This window comes from Camelina sativa, chromosome 18 (assembly GCF_030686135.1).
Source record: "Camelina sativa cultivar CO46 ecotype springtype chromosome 18, ASM3068613v1".
Lineage (NCBI taxonomy): Eukaryota > Viridiplantae > Streptophyta > Magnoliopsida > Brassicales > Brassicaceae > Camelina > Camelina sativa.
In genome coordinates this window covers 6,316,877-6,333,627 of record NC_141897.1, presented here as the reverse complement: position 1 = coordinate 6,333,627, position 16,751 = coordinate 6,316,877, and the positions used below count along the sequence as shown (strand labels likewise).

Here is a 16,751-nt window from a genome sequence, read left to right as displayed (position 1 = left end):
AGAAAATCCCCGCAGATCAAACGTATTATCAGATGCATAAAACAGTCCTTGACCCACCGTTCCTTTCAAATATCTCAAGAATTGATGTACGACAATCAAATGAGTATCTCTAGGAGCATGAGAATACTGACAAAGCTTGTTAACCGCAAAAGAAATATCAGGTCTTGTTATTTGGAGGTACATGAGTTTACCAACCAACTTCCTGTACTGAGTGGAATCAGGTAACAAAGTGCCTGCATCTTTTCTGATCTTGACATCGGGATTCATTGGAAAATCACAAGGTTTGCTGCCAAGAAAGCCTGTAGTAGATAACAGCTCCAATGTATATTTCCGTTGACAGAGTGAGATGTCTGCAGAAGATCTTGCAATCTCTATGCCGAGGAAGTACTTTGCAGGACCTAAATCTCGTAGCTTGAAATATGACTTCAATTCATTCTTGAAATCTGCAACTGCATCAGTACTATTACTGACAATCAACATGTCATCAACATACACCAAAACAGCAAGACAGATTTCACCCTGAGATTTGATAAACAAAGTATGTTCACCAGAAGATTTAGCAAATCCCATTTTACGCAAAGTATTAGATAACTTGATGAACCATTGCTGAGAAGCTTGCTTTAGTCCATAAATAGACTTATGCAACCTGAGAACAGCATTAGGCGGAAGTTTCACTCCAAGTATATCTGCATAACCAGGTGGAATCTTCATATAAATCTCCTCATCCAAGTCTCCATTTAGAAAAACATTGGATATATCAATCTGATCAACTATCCAATTTCTCTTAGCTGCAGTCAAAAATAGCAATCTGACAGATGGCAAATTTGCAACAGAGGAAAAAGTCTCTTCATAGTCGACACCCTCTTCCTGTGTAAAACCTTTTGCAACTAATTTAGCCTTATATCTCTCTATACTTCCATCTGCATGATATTTGATTGTAAACACCCATTTACAACCAATTGCCTTTTTGTTAGGTGGCAACTGATCCTCACTCCAAGTGTTAGTTCGAATCATAGCACCAATCTCCTCTTTTATTGCATCACACCACACAACATAATCCTTAGCTTCTGAATATCTTTGTGGAACAATGTCATTTGTGATGATATTAATGAAAGCAAGAAAAGGCTCAAATAGATATGAATAAGTGATATAATCGGATATTGGAAATTTAATAGTACTAGTAGTATTATAGTAATGAAAATCCTGCATGTGTTTAGGGGGTTTTCTGTTTCTGCGAGATAGTGATTCAGAAGGAATCAAAATCTCAGAAGATGTCACATCTTGAGATGGATGTGCACCAGAATATGTTTGCACAAGAGGCAAATCATCAGGGGTTGCAGGTGAATGAAGATGAGGAAAGAACTTCTCTGTATTATCCTTGATAGTGGATGATACAAAAGGAAAAATATCCTCATAGAAAATGACATGTCTAGAAATAGAAACGGCATGTGTCTCCAAATCTAATAACTTGTACCCCTTATATCCAGTAGGATAACCTAGAAAAATACAGGCTCTAGCTCTAGGTTCTAACTTAGTTCTAGCCTTAGGTGAGGTAGAACTATAGCATAGACAACCAAAGATTTTTAATGAAGTATATTCAGGTTACATACTAGTTAGTTTCTCAAAAGGAGACTTATTATCTGGAGTAGGTAATCTATTGATTAGAAACACTGCTGTTAAGATACAATCTCCCCAGAACTCTAAAGGAACATTCGATTGAAATAGAAGAGCTCTAGCTACATTCAAAATATGCTGATGTTTTCTTTCCACTACAGAATTCTGTTCAGAAGTTTCAGGACATGAATGATAAGAGATAATTCCTTTTTCAGAAAATAATGCATTAAATTTCAATTCATGAGCATTATCAGATCTAACAGATTTTACTTTGGTTTTATATTGAGTTTCAACCATGTTTATAAAGCTAGGAAAGATATGTAACACATCAGATTTTAATTTCATCAAGAAAATCCAGGTTGTTCGACTAAAGTCATCTACAATGGTTAGAAAATATATAAAACCATCTTTACTTTCAACAGAGAAAGGACTTCATGTATCAATATGAATCAATTCAAAAGGAGCATTGCACATGTTTTGTCTTGATTTAAATGGAAGATGCTTTTGTTTAGACAAGTGACAAACATGACAAACCGATAATTGCTCTTTATTTCCTTTGATATGTTTTAAACGCAATACATCATATAGTATATCTATTTTTGATTGAGAAGGATGTCCTAGACGTCTATGCCACACAACAAGATCAACAATGACACTAGAACAGACTGGAACATGATTAGAAAGTAAAGCAGTACCTTTCAAAGAGACTGACCGATTAGACTCATCAAAATGCAAGACATATAAATTTCCAAGTTCAATCCCTTTTCCAATCATCAACTCCCGTGTAAGATCCTTAATAAAGCATTCATCAGAGGTAAAACTCACTTTAGATTTCAAAGTCTTTGTTATAACACTAACACTGATCAAATTGAATTCAAATTCAGGAATGTAAAGAACATTATGCAGAATGATAGTCTCGGTTAGCTGAATGAGTCCTATACCTACTATCTTAACCGTATAGCCATTAGGAAGAGTAACAAAGGTTCTTTCCAAGGGTCTATATTCTACATAAAGGTCTCTATTATGAGTAACATGATGAGTAGCCCCTGAATCGATAACCCAAGCCCTAGGAGACACAGCTGGTTCTTTAGATATAGAAGAAATTAGCATGTCATAATAGGCATTTGAGTAAAGAGACAGGAATGTACCTGAAATCTGTGAGATTACAGGAACATAAGTTGAAGTCGAAGCACAAGGATTAGTTGGTGTGGTAGTTTCAGCAGTAACAATGTGGAGTTTGGAACTCATATACGAAATCACAGTTTGGATCTGATCCTTTGACATTTCTTCACACGTAAACTCCATATTCTCCTTTTGATCAAGTTGAGATGTTGTTTGTGTTGCTGCAAGGTTCGTAGTTCCTATTGTTTGTGGTTTCTTCCACTTCGAACCAAATCCAGGAGGGAATGCATGCAACTTGTAACACTTATCAGCCGTGTGACCAAGTTTATGACAATGAGAACACTTAGGTTTTTTGAAAACCATTATGAGCCAAGAACAACTTCGATTGCTCAGAAACAGGACTTGTTTGAACTTGAAAGGCAGCTGGATTAGCAAACTGATTTGGGGTAGAGACTCCAACCAACCGCTGACTCTCATCTTGATCCAACATATTATAAATCTCAGTCAAACTCGGTCTTGGTTTCATATTCAGAATGTTTCCTCTAATGTTGGCAAAGTTATCATCCCATAAGGAATTGGATAATCCTACTTGTTTCAGCCTCTTCCATCAACTTTTAGACATGATCACAGTTACACCTTTTCACAGCAGTAAGTTTGGTATTTGCTAACTGTTCCCACAACGTTTTCTCCTTGGTGTAGTAAGCTGACAAATCCATATTTCCCTGCTTGAGTGTATAATCGCTTGTTCAAGTTGATATTTCCTCGGAAGATTACTTACTCTAAACCTCTGGAGTAAGTCATTCCACATCTCAACAACATCATCATAGTAAAGTATGCTATCATAAATCTCCTTGCTCACAACATTCAATATCCAAGCCTTAACCATACTGTTACATCGACTCCAAATCTTGAATGGACTATCAATTTCTGGCCTAGGAAGTGATCCATCTACAAAGCTTAGCTTATTCTTAGCATCTAAGCTCATTCTCATAGCTATTGACCATTTGTTTAGTTAGATCCATCAAGAACATGAGAGACGATCGACAGACCTAGGTGATCCGAAGCGTGAAGGAAGAAGGGACTATGAGCGTTGCTGTATGAGTCAATTTCTTTAGAACCTCTGTTAGACCTATCGCCAATCGCCGGAAACCTTGGATTCGGAGTCGCAACGGTGTCATCGTCCGCTGGATGAGAGGATCCAGCTCGAGTCTTCACCGAGAGAACAATCCGAGACCATAGAAGTGTTCCGAGCAGTTGTCTTCTTGCGTAACTTCACCATCGTAGGGATCGAAGCTGAAACGTGAATCTCCTCCGCTTGAGCTCAAATTTTGCAGAGATTTGAAATCGATCCAGTGAATCAACGATGAATCGAGAAGAAATCGTAGAAAAAATTACGAAGTAGGGATCAAACGAGCGAAAAATTGCTCTGATACCACATTAGTTGAATCAGAATCAAGAGAGAAAAGTTTGTTAAACTCTGATTGTCATTTAGGAAGAAAGAGTTTGTGTACAATGTTCTTATCTAGAAAAAGATTATTAAACCGGAACAAACCGGATCTATACATTTAATTTAACCTATAAACCGGACATTCAGAGTCCTTAACCAACTCTAATATTCACAAGTATGCAAACTATATACACTCATCTAATAACGCCAAAGAGTTTTAGTACCACATGTAAAAATAATATATATATATATATATATATATATAATTGTCATACAAAAATGTAATTTACTGTTTAAGTAAAAAAATCTCAAAACCAAAACTTATAAATAAATTGTCGAAAATACATATCAAAACAAATATGGTGTTTAAGAAAATCTATGGACGTCAAAATCAGTAAGATTCATATTACAACTCATACATTTTAGAGTATATATAACAGATAAGCATAGAATTGACAAAAATATATAAATTAACTATGGGGCATGTGTGTCTGTCGGTCATGCGTATTAAAATTACATTGTTCTTCTTCTTCCTTTTTTCTCTTTCTCTCTCCTCCTTTTTCTCTTTATTTCTCCCATTTTTATAAAATCACGACTACTTTCTCTCCTCCATACCCACCTTCCTCACGCCAGCGGACAGCCACCACCACCATATCCATAATCTCTTCAATTCTTCTTAATTTTTCTGTCGTTACCACCCTCAGATTTATTTTTTTTTCTTTTTTCTCTTATCTCCTTTTTATCAGATCTCTTTACCACCAATTTTCTCTTTCTTTCTCTCCGAAAATCTATCCTTCTCTCATCCTAGTACATTCTCCGTTTCTTCCTCTTGTCGGATTTCTCCGCAACTCACCAACGTAACATCTAAAACTAGATCTGATTTTCAAAACACATATAAATATTTCATGCTATGAAACAAAATCACGTGATGTTTTTGTCCATATATCATGTTATTTCACATAATCACATGAGTTTTAACAATTCTACACAATCAACACACATATTTTGTCCATTTATCATGTTATTTCACATAATCACATGAGTTTGATTCTACTTAACAACACACATATTTAGTCCATATATCATGTTATTCTGTTACATGCTGAAGTTGAAGCTTTCATTTGGGCGATGTGATGCATGATTGGAGATGATTTTCGAGAGGTAATCTTCTTCACGGACTGCTCTGATTTGGTGAAGATGGTGTCTTCGCCTCAGGATTGGCCAGCCTTTGCAACATAGCTAGACGACATCAAGATTGACAGGGAGGAGTTTTCTTCTTTTTCATTGGTTCAGGTTTCTAGAAATGCTAATGTACGAGCGGATTTTTTGGCACGCCAAGCGCGTTCAAATCCGCATCCCATTTTATTTGTAAACAACTTCCCCACAAATTGGCTCGTTTGAGCTGATTTATTTTGTTGACAAAAAAAAAATCATGTTATTTCATAAAAACACATGAATTTTAATAATTTTACACAACCATCACATGTATTATATCAATATATCATGTTATTTTTGTAGAATCATATGAGTTTATAACACCAGATCTCGTAAGTGATAAGTGTTCCATTTTGTAAAAACAAAATAACATAGGGATATTTTAGTATTTCCCCCACTCCAGAAAACGTTATTTACCAATGAATTCTGACAAAAGGCTATTCTCTCTATTCTTTTTAAATTCATGGTTATCTACCAAAGTTGTTCTACATTTTAACAACTTGAAATTTTGTACTAGTTGATCGATTAAATGAGTTAATAAAAATTGTCAAAAAAAGAAGGTTAAATGAATTTGGTTATTTATTTTTCGCCAAAATGTGAATCTATAATTTTCCACTAAAAAACGTAAATCCACAATTTATGGTGATAGTTATAATTAAGATTAATTATAATTGTTTATACTAATATTAATTAATTAATACTTTAATGGATCAACCGAGTTCATGAGTTAATTCAACTCAATTGTTAAATACTTAGATGAGTCATGAGCTCATTTAACTTTAAACCAGTTAGGTAATAAGTTAAGATGTTTTGGATTAACCACTTTGACACCTAATCTTACCGAAGGTCGGTTCGACAATCATGCCTGAAACTTGATCACCCTAACCTTTTGTCAATGGCAATACCCTCTTAATCGATTTTTGTAACAACTCATCATTACAAAAATGGCACTATTTTTTTTTTATGTCTAATTATCTTTTTATATATTTTTCAAAAAAATTTAAATGTGACTTTTTTATTTAGAATTAGTAGTATTACTATATTTTTTTCTTTTAAAAAAAAAAAATAGTATACCTTTTACTTTTAGGATTTGTAGTTTATATTATATTTTCCTTTTTATGATATATTTTATATACTTTTATAAAAAAATATTTGTTTTAATTATTTGTAACTTATTGTATAATTTTTTAATTTTTTTATATAATTTACTCTTACACTTATTAAAATCTCATTGATAAACTTGTCATATGTCGCATTCATGTTAATGACTAATTTTGAAACTAAAGCTTTATATAATGAGATAAAAATTGAATTCTCGTAGAGACAAAAAAACGAAAAGAGATTTGGTAGCTACAAACCCCCACAACGGTATTTCATAATAATAATAAAAAAACATTCCAACTAGAAGAAAGTAACAAATTAATCTCATGTTTTATATGTTAATCATTTTAGGCTGCACAAAAGAATAATAGTTTCTTACTTTGGTAATGAATTATTCAAAAAATGGCTAATAATGCCTTCATTGTATTTAAATCCTAATAAGAAATATAGATCTAATGCAATTACTTGTATGCTTGATTGCTTGATTAGTCTCTTTCTCTCAACACTTTATAACATAGTATGACTCAAATACCGTGGAACTCAAAACTTTATTGAATCATATTAGGATGGCATGAAAGCAACAAAGAAAATGTTGTTCATTCTTCTCGTCGCTTTGTTTCTCTCATGTTAGTTTCTCTAGCTCTCTTTCTACATATTATTACTATACAATATCTTTCACAGTTAATATATTTAGATTTAAGTATATATGTGTAGGTGTGTCAGTATCAAATGCAAGAGATATACAATTACAAAATATGACGTGTGTTGGACGATGTCCACCGAAGCATGAAGAACAATATCTTGGGAGTTGCTTTAGTGATAACGATTGCTTAAATAGTTGTTTCCGAATTGTGTAAAACTTATTCGAAAATTCTAGACACAATGAGTAAATCTGAATTCAACTGAATATGGCAGAATTGTTTTTGTAAACATAACGATACAGTAGAGGAGACATGAAAACAACGTAACAAAAAAATGTTGTTCATGTATCTCTCTCACTCTACATATCATGACTATACCATATTTTGCACAATAAATATAACCTACCATAACATATTTATAGATTTATTAGAATGTGTAAATTTACACAATCATTAATTTTTGCTAATAATGTGACCATATAATATTTACACAATTTTTTAAAAAATTATTATCTTCTTATTTTTTGAATTTTGTTCATTTTTACGCTGATCAAAAGATTTATTATCTTATAATGTTTATTAATTTATGGAAGAAATTTTACGGTTCAGATACAGAGTAACAGCTTAGCTACCAGTTTACAGAAGTGGATACGAACTCAACATCAACTTAAGCAATCAGTGCACTACTGCCTATTCAGACCAAAATCTACGGTCATGTGGTGGACGACTATTATGATTCTGAATTAATACAAAATTCTATAAAAGAAAGAAGAAATTTTAGGGGAAACACTCATTTGGTTACTACTAAGAAAAAAACCACTCAACAATAGACTGAAAAACATGTTCGAAGCAATACGGCAAGATGATCAATTGAGTAATGCTGCCAATATTATTACCTCAAACATTCAAGACACGCATCACTCAAGGCTACTACTCTAAACTCGTGAAAAGTAATTTTGCAAGATCGAAAGAATAATCATCTTTTATGTATAAATGTTTATTCATAACATTGTAATAACAAAGGCAATTTGCAAGTCTTAACTTAAAAAATGTCTCACACTACCATACTCTTGTATTTTCTACAACTTTTAAGCAACTTCAGCAAACCCAAAACGTCAGGGGATAGGAAAGACTTCCCCAAGATGAAGCACGTCAAACGTAAGCGACATGCATTGCCTCAAATATTATCAAATAAATGAGACAATAAAATCTTCTGTTTTCTTTTTTTTTTTTGGACAAAAATAAATCTTTTTAAATAAATAAACAAGAGTATTCATGAAGAGACAATATTTTGACTTCGAGACTTGTAGTGTCTTTTGGTAGCTAAAATGGCTTGTAAACATTAGAGACGTTTTAAACTATTAACAATCTCATGCATTGCAAAACAACTCGTGGCTTTTCACAAGATGTTCCTAATTATTCTAATGTATTAGTTAAGATCTAGATTTTATTGAAGCAATTTTGGGTATCTCAATTCAGTGAAAACTAAAACCACCAAATCTTCTGATCTAAACTTGACGTCTCTCTGTGTCATAATGTCCAATAAGTTGGAATTGTAAGTAGGAAACAAAATATGAGAATAAATACAGAATAACATTACACGTACCATACCAAAGGACAATGGGGGTGAGGAAATGTGAGTGTGAGATTGCTAATCATTTTTATAATTCCTGCAAATCAACACAAAATATTTAAATATGGTATAAATACCGAACATGGCATATAAACACAAACCCAAAAGAAAAAGAGAAAAACAATTCTAAATGCTAGAAGTAGAAAACCTCTTTGCTTTCACTGAGCCATAACAATGACCATATCTCCCCTATCCTTTATTTCTGTTCAAAACCAACAAAGACGTGATTTGTATAAGTTGTATTTTGTTTTCTAAATGGACAGAAAAAAAGGGGTGCTTAAATAGTAATAACAAATTTGTTTCGTGCAAGGACACAATCACAGTTATCACACCTTTCTTTACTAAATTCACAAGGAAGGTATTTTGTTTATATTATCATAAATTAGATTTATTAACTTGGCTTTGAGTTTATCTCTTCTTGTTGACACAACAACAAAAAGGAAAATAAAATTATATATGAAAAAAGAAAAGAAAAATGCAGCTTTTGTATATCTAACTGTTAGTATGTTGGAAAAAGATAGTTACAGATTTGAATTCAAAGAGAGGAGACTCATCTGCTGCAGTAGATGTATTTGCAAATGGGAGATTCATCCTTCTCTTTCCGCTAACCTAAATACCCAATAACCACAGACCTGTTTGTGTTTCCTTGAAAAAACCATGTCCCTCTTAGTTCAGCGATCCACGGCACCTGGTCACAAATTCGATACGTACTTAAACAATGGTAATAACACTTCCAAACTTCAATATACAAGTGGAGAAAAGAGAACAATATACACGTCAAAGCTCCAGCAAATAAATATGAAACTGATGCAACTTACTTTTGCGCTCCACAGTTACAGGGGATTTTGTCGTCCTCCAGTGGGAACTTGTAGTTGTAACTTATTTCTTCACCGGTGTCTATGTGCCGCTTAGCATAAATGAATATCTTTTTCTTACCCTCTACACTAATAATCTTGGTGTAACAGTTCGGCTGCAGAAGCACAATGTGTTCCATAAGACCCCAAATCCATAGAACAAACTAGCAAATGATCCAATACTATGCATACAATTACCTCACATGAATGGTTTATAAACCTTGCTATGCCACCACGCTTTGTAGCATCAACCTAGATGCATGGTAAGCAACAAGTGTATCAGAACAGTCCTTCATTAAAAAATGAAACATAACGAGTCAAGATTTAAATGTATTGCACAGGTGACTAACCACATAGCCATCGTCAAGCCTGAAAAGATAACTGCTTCCGATTCCCATCTTTTCGTATTGACGTTCACGTATCTCAGATATCTGTGACATTGGCACATTGAACCAAAGTCACGACCAAATTTAATCAGTCTGTCCTTCACCAAAGATGCTAAGATACTGTCCAGAACTACTACCACTTATGAAACAAATAATCAAACAAGTAATACTTACAGAAGAACGTATCAACTCTCCAACATATTCGATCAAAAAGTCCTCAGCTTCAATTGGTTCAAGTGCAACAAGACCCCAATCATGAATCTTGCTTTGTTGAAACCGTAAACGCTTTTTCCTAGCCTGTCACCAATACGACAAAAAAAAAGGATTAACTCACTGCAGGTACGTATGTTTTGTTTAAAGAGAAAACTATTTTTTGTTTTAATCACCTTCAACTGAGAAATTTTCAAGACATCAGCCCCATCTGCAGCAGCTAAAAGATTACGCATTTTTGCCCTATTAGTTCTTGCAGAAAGAACGTTCTGAGTCAATTTACTTTTGGAACCAAAATGTTGTATATGTACGCAAGAACTTCCCCTAACACGGGCTCTCTCTTCAGCACTAGCCTTTAATGACCATGCATGCCAATGCCAACCATTAATAGATGTGCGCGCACATCCATCAGAATTCGGAACTGACAGTAACACCTTTGTTTTGCTTTGTTTCGAACTCAATTTTTCCAGTGGTTTTAATGCAATAGGCTTAGGCCTGCCATCATCCAATGAAAAATTCTTAATGGGAGAACGCTCTGTTGTATGTTTTGTTAGCATCAATTTCTTCGAACCTCCTACACAAACCAACCGAACACATGTAGTTTGAGGTAAATAATTTATAACAAAAACAATACAACCCATGGAAGGTAAGAACTGAAAGTTCGTAGGAAATAATTGCCTTTTTGCAGCTTATCTGATGTATTGCAGGGAAGCTTCTCTTCAGCATCCTCAGAATTCTTGGAAGAGAGAGATGACCTCCGGCATGAAGGTACATCGGGAACTTTTTCACCCATCATGTGCTTTCTTTTTAGAATTGAGGATTGCGATGCTTCACAAAAAAATACTGAACTATCAAAATCTGGGGCCCATGCATTCTGGTAAGTATGAAACATCAATAAAGTACAACGCTAGACACTTACACTTACGAGCTTTCTGTGAGATGCTGTGTGCAGACTTTTCCACAAACTTTTTTCCTTCCGCGAGTCTTTCAGGATTACCAGTAGGGATTGATATATCCTCAACGTGCTTCGCAGCATCTTCTGGAGATAAAATTTAGTAAAGAAATTGCGGGAGGCATTCTCAAAACCTGGGAATTAAATCAACGGGTTCTTACTTTTCCGTCTTTTGCTGAGGTGGTGAGAGGAAACCTTTTCACTGGTTGCAAAACCAAGGCTTTCTGTATCACCTTCCTTCCCAGAAATCTCAGTAAAACCTTTGACTGCTCCATTGCTAGATTTTGCACCTTCGACTCTGACATCTGACATATTCTTTCTCTTTAACTTCGATATATAAGCTGCTTTTCAGAAGGATGATATCAGTAGGCTCGGGTTGCATGGTAAAGAAGCTCAAGAACTTGAATGTGTAGGAAACAAACAAATAAAGGAGTCTTTTACCTTTTTGCACTTTCTGAGGAGACTTCTTTGAAAGAGTTTCCTCGTGATTTTTGCCGTCAACAGTTTCCTCAGATTCCTCAGCAGACATTGAAATCTCCCCACAGGATTTTGCAGAATTTTTACCTTCTCTTAGCTCTTTTGTTTTATTCCTCGATATCCCTGATAGAATATATACCAGAAAGAACATGAAAAGAAAGAGAGATAAACCCTGATCTCAACAAAGAATCACACCTATTAAGAACAAAGAAATCTTACTTCTAAGTCTCGTTATAAGGAGTTCGTCATCAAATTCATCTGCCAGTTCAAGATCTTGGCTTTTATCACAGATCACGTTACTAAAAGCATCTTTACCAGCCTTTTCTTTACTAAACTTTGTACCATCCTTAATACCTGCATAATGACAAAAAGAACAATATATAAGGTAAACCAGTAAAATTTCTCTAATTCAGATGAAAAAGGCTGAAAAGTACATACAATGATCCCGCCGGTCCGTATCTCTCATCTTAGATTGACTTGGTTTCCGAACTGACAAATCTATAGTGGGTGTATCGACCTTAAGGGCTTCTTTCATGGAATGAGAATCTGACAGTTTCCTAGATCGTTTAACCAAAATTTTGTCAGACGATCTGACAGATGGTTTCCTTGGCTTTTCTGCGGCCTGCTTTGATATATTAGCATGTACTAGGTTTTTGTTCCGAGTAACAGTTTTGAGCTTCTTCAGTGCCAATGTTTCTGTACGAGAAAGTTGATGGCTTCCTTTCCGTGAAGCAAGGAATTCGTTCAGATAAAACTTCATGAACATTAATTTCCAATCTCTCATAACATCATTGTGCAACTTCTGTCTACATAGAGCTGTTGCAACATATTCTTCAATCTCAGGAATGGTTTCCTTGGACCTTACAGGCCGAAACTTACAGAACAGAGATGGCATATTAATGTTGCTTTCACATCCAGGTGGTGGTGGCTCATAAATATCCAGAGTATCAAGTTCATCATTAACAGGACTGCCCGATGTCTCCAACGTTGTAAGAAAGATATTAGCAATACTATCTTCAGATGTGATCTTCTCAAAGGATTCTCCCTCTTGCAACAGTCTCTGAGAATCACTGAAATCATAGGAAGAGCGCAACCTAGCAGGAACCACATTCAAACCATTCTTTTTACCACCAGACCCTTCCAGATTATCCTGGGAACGGAAGGAACCTTGAAGAGATGACAAGTTTTCCTGCAGCAATTTGCAACAATTTCAATTCAGCACCCACTTGCTAGCATGTCAGAAACAAGATAGAACGAGAAAGGAAAGATTTTCCCTTGTAAAACTTCAAAAATCTACACACAGAGATTTTGTCTACTTACCTCATTCATTTTGCCATCATCGTGTACAGTACTAGCAGCATTATTTGCTTCATTTCCAATGAGAACGCCAGTATAATCAGTCAGATGAGTTTTAAGAGACAGAAAGAGTTCACTTTCAACATGTTCTGAGATGCTTGCTACGATGCTTTCCATTCCATCACTATCTAATAAGGTTACTTTTCTAGTTGAAACTCCACGAACACTGGCAGCAGTGTTAGCTAAGTCAAGTTCATTTAAGCAAGCAGTTTTGCAAGAAGAGGAATCCATCCCACGAGTACACTGCAAAACATTAAAAATGACACTCATTTCATTAGAGAGTAATTAAAGAAAATGACACTTATTTAATAGAAGTCGTAGAAAAATTGAAGCAAGCTCACACTCTCAATTGCTTCAGCTTTGTCTGAATAATTTGCCTGGGTACCCTTGAAATAATTAACAGTTGCAAGGACAGGAGACCGAAACCAAAGTTTGTTCTTTCTCCAAGACGCTGAATGAGTTGACACAGTATCATAAAAGACAGCATTCCACATGATTTGCATGCAATGTTTGTGAAGCATCGTACATACAGCGGAGCAAGATGTCTGGTAGTTCTCAATGCTACCAACAGATTTAGTATATTTGCGTGAGTCTGCCGATATACTATTATGACCCCACTCATTCAATATGTTCTTACAGCCTGTTGTTTCAATGGTCGAGACAACACTTTTCTCCGCATTAATAACTCGAGACTGCACAAACAAAACTTTACCATATTAGTGTATGGTCTAATGATAGCCCCTGAAGTTTTATATTAGTACATATGTGCATGAAAAGTGTGCATGTGTACATAAATGCGCATATATAAAAAGTGTTACCAATATGGATTCAACATGGGAAGCAGAACTGGGTGGGTAAGATTTGAGATGCTCATCATTCTTCTTGGCCATAAGAAAGTCTGAAATTACACTGCTGATGATTTCATCGAGCAGAGCTCTTCTAGCTGTATTCAGAATTCTAGTCTGAAGCTGAACAGAGAGTTCTTCAGAAACTTCGGATATGATGCTCACACCAGACACTGACTCATCACAATTGGTACCACTACATTTCATCCTCCATACACCAATTAATGATGCTAATGTGATTGCTCTAAACTTATTTTCACCATCACGTATCTGCAAATCACAATTGACGCATTCATGAGAAGAAGGGGAGGAGAAAACATATGTTAATCAAGTATTCAAAAATAGTAAGTAAAGAGCTTCACAACTGAATAGAAGGGGTAGAAAATTTCCGAAATAAGAAGAAAAATAACACAAGTTTCCCCCCATAAGAGAATGCATGAGAAAAACAAAGCTAGACACAAGGCCACAAAGAGGCATCAGGAGAAAAATCATTGTAACTGCACGAAATTTAAGTAATCACAATCTTTTAAAGTCTATTGTAATACAGCTTACCATGGCTGCATCTGAAACATATCTATGCTGCTGCCAATTATAGAGCTCCAAAATAGAATGTGGTCCATGATTTCTACCCTGATCATCCACCAGAAACCAGCAAGCATGTTCGTTTCCCTGACAGAAAACCAAACAATCAAAGAAAATTCTTATGTGAACTCGAGCCATCATATCTGATTAAGTTGTGAACTGAGTTTTCACCGTTGAAAGGAAGTTACCAATGAGAGGAATGAAGCTAACATATTTGATTCCTCCTGGGTTAAAGTTAGCTGATATGAGACAGAACCAGGAGAACTGCTCTGTGGAGGCAACGTCTGATGGGAGATCAAATGAGCAGCAGAAGTTGCATGCTCTGTTTGAGTCTTATCTTGAAAATTTGTGGCATTACTACTAGAAAGGGGAATTGAATTAACAGGTGGGGATACATTAATCATTCCATTTTGTAGATATGCAAAGCCAGTGGCGACATGATCTGGAAACTGCTTGAAGTACTTAAGTGCTACAGAACTTGCAGTATAACCATTGATAATTGGATATACAAGAAGATCCTCAGGTAAGAAACCAGTGGATAGCCCATCACATAGCTGATGTTGCGTATAAGGGCCACACATCTGGCCTTGCTGATTACCATACATCCAACCGCTCACATACATGGTATATCCTGGAAGACTCTTGTCTAGACTTGAAGCTGTGCCACCACTACCAGAAGCCTCTTGACCCTCACGGCAGTCTCCATTGGACCTACAGCTCGTCTCCAAGGCTGAATCCAGACCACACAGTTCATCAAAATCGCAACAAGTGGAAGATACAGTAGCCAAATCACCACAGCTGAAAAACCAAAAGTACACTTTTTTTTAGATTGACCATCCAAGTAAGCAAATTCACAACTACGAAAAAAAAAGCAATAAGTGGCACCTGTCACAAGAGTAATCTTGAGCTAATTCCCTTCCAGAGATTGAAACATCGTCACTGTAGACTCCCAAACACATTGAACCAAAACGATTTGGTTCCAAAGCAGAGTCTTTCTTCCTTCTACTAGAATAAGAACTACCATGGCTAGGCAAAGAGGACTCAACCGCAACCATGGCCCCCCAAAAAAAAAATTAAGATATCTTCTCTACACGAAAAAAAAATATATAATCAGAAGATCAATAAAAATACAAGCTTGATCCAATGTCATCAAAATTGGAATCGTACCCAAATTAGTACAGAGAGAAACGCTATCAAAGACTACAAATTTATAAAGCAAATTTCTGAAATCTAAAAACCAGACTACAGGCAGAAACAAAACGATCGCAAAGGTTCTTAAAAAACACAACTTTGAATAATACCCATAAGCTGCAACATTGAATCGAACGAAGAATCATCAAACCCGAGAAACAGTACGGTTAGGAAAAAAGAGCCACCAACCTTTAAAAAGTTGTAGAAAAGTGAAGCAAGATCAAGGCAGCGATGATGAGACTGTCACCAAATTGAAGTGAATTTGATGAGAAGAGGAAAAAAAAACACGAAGACAGAGAATCTATCTCTATAATTTATCAAAAAAAAAAAAAAAAAAAAGATAGGAAATAAGAAAAAAATGACAATTAGGGTTCGTTGAAACAAGCTGGGATGATCTCTATAGTTTTTTTTTTTTAATTTTTATATTTCATTACTAATTTATTTATTTCTATGACAAAAAAAAACCTATATGACAATTGATGATTATTCTTTTTTTTTTTTCTGAATTACTAATTTATTTTCATATAGATTATTATTTTTATTAATTACTAACTAGTATTTTATATAATTACTAATTTATTTCTCAGTTTATTTTACTATTGCTAATTCTTTTTTTTTTTTTTTGCAAATGCCACTTATTCTTTTACCAATATGGATGATTAAATTCTTGTGTGTAAAAGTTTTACATAGAAAACTAATTTAAGAATGTGATTAAAAACTACGAGCATCAATATACTACAATTATTTAATGTTATGTTTTTTTTTGGCGAACACAATGTTAAACGGTCGGATTATTTTATGGGTAAAAAAGTTAATTTGAGTGTCTACCGAATCAATTTATACAATAAAACCAAAATAATCCGTTACACAATTAATTGTGACACATTTTCCGTTTATGTTATAAAAAGCTGACACATTATTAAAAAGACAAATCATACATATTTCAAATTTTTTATATTTATAGTTACTTTTAAAAATCAGCATATATATATATATATATATATATTGTTTGTATTTAAAACGTTTTATTATGAAATTTTTAACTTATGTAATAGATTATCGCTGTACACCGTGGAGTAAGTTTTTTTTTAATTTTTTTTGTTAATATACTATTTTAATATTAGT

At 34.6% G+C, this 16,751-nt stretch overlaps 1 protein-coding gene and 1 long non-coding RNA gene across 17 annotated transcripts; one reads left to right on the top strand and one right to left on the bottom strand.

The window, feature by feature from the left end:
* The first annotated feature begins 4,679 nt into the window (after window positions 1-4,679).
* Window positions 4,680-5,662, top strand: LOC147921605 (uncharacterized). Its single transcript, XR_015588825.1, has 2 exons — window positions 4,680-5,040; window positions 5,292-5,662. It is a non-coding gene; the product is annotated as an uncharacterized LOC147921605 (long non-coding RNA).
* Window positions 5,663-8,569: 2,907 nt separating this feature from the next.
* LOC104760732 (histone-lysine N-methyltransferase ATXR7) lies at window positions 8,570-16,070 on the bottom strand. Of its 16 annotated transcripts, none has more exons than XM_019240453.2 (20): window positions 15,816-16,070; window positions 15,321-15,522; window positions 14,624-15,233; window positions 14,406-14,522; window positions 13,827-14,123; window positions 13,350-13,700; window positions 12,973-13,251; window positions 12,091-12,841; window positions 11,872-12,006; window positions 11,617-11,775; window positions 11,337-11,516; window positions 11,143-11,262; window positions 10,902-11,051; window positions 10,400-10,797; window positions 10,188-10,310; window positions 9,978-10,058; window positions 9,826-9,879; window positions 9,592-9,743; window positions 8,922-9,461; window positions 8,570-8,810 (listed from the first exon to the last, which is right to left on the bottom strand). In XM_019240453.2, the coding sequence occupies exons 2-19, from the start codon at window positions 15,488-15,490 to the stop codon at window positions 9,440-9,442; spliced, it is 4,149 nt and encodes a 1,382-aa protein (XP_019095998.1). In that variant the 5' UTR covers window positions 15,491-15,522; window positions 15,816-16,070; the 3' UTR covers window positions 8,570-8,810; window positions 8,922-9,439. The 16 variants fall into 16 exon arrangements, with proteins under 16 accessions (XP_019095998.1, XP_087355306.1, XP_087355312.1 ...); XM_087499180.1 differs by having other exon boundaries at window positions 14,607-15,233; window positions 15,816-16,066; XM_087499186.1 differs by having other exon boundaries at window positions 11,149-11,262; window positions 14,607-15,233; window positions 15,816-16,066.
* Window positions 16,071-16,751: the final 681 nt, after the last annotated feature.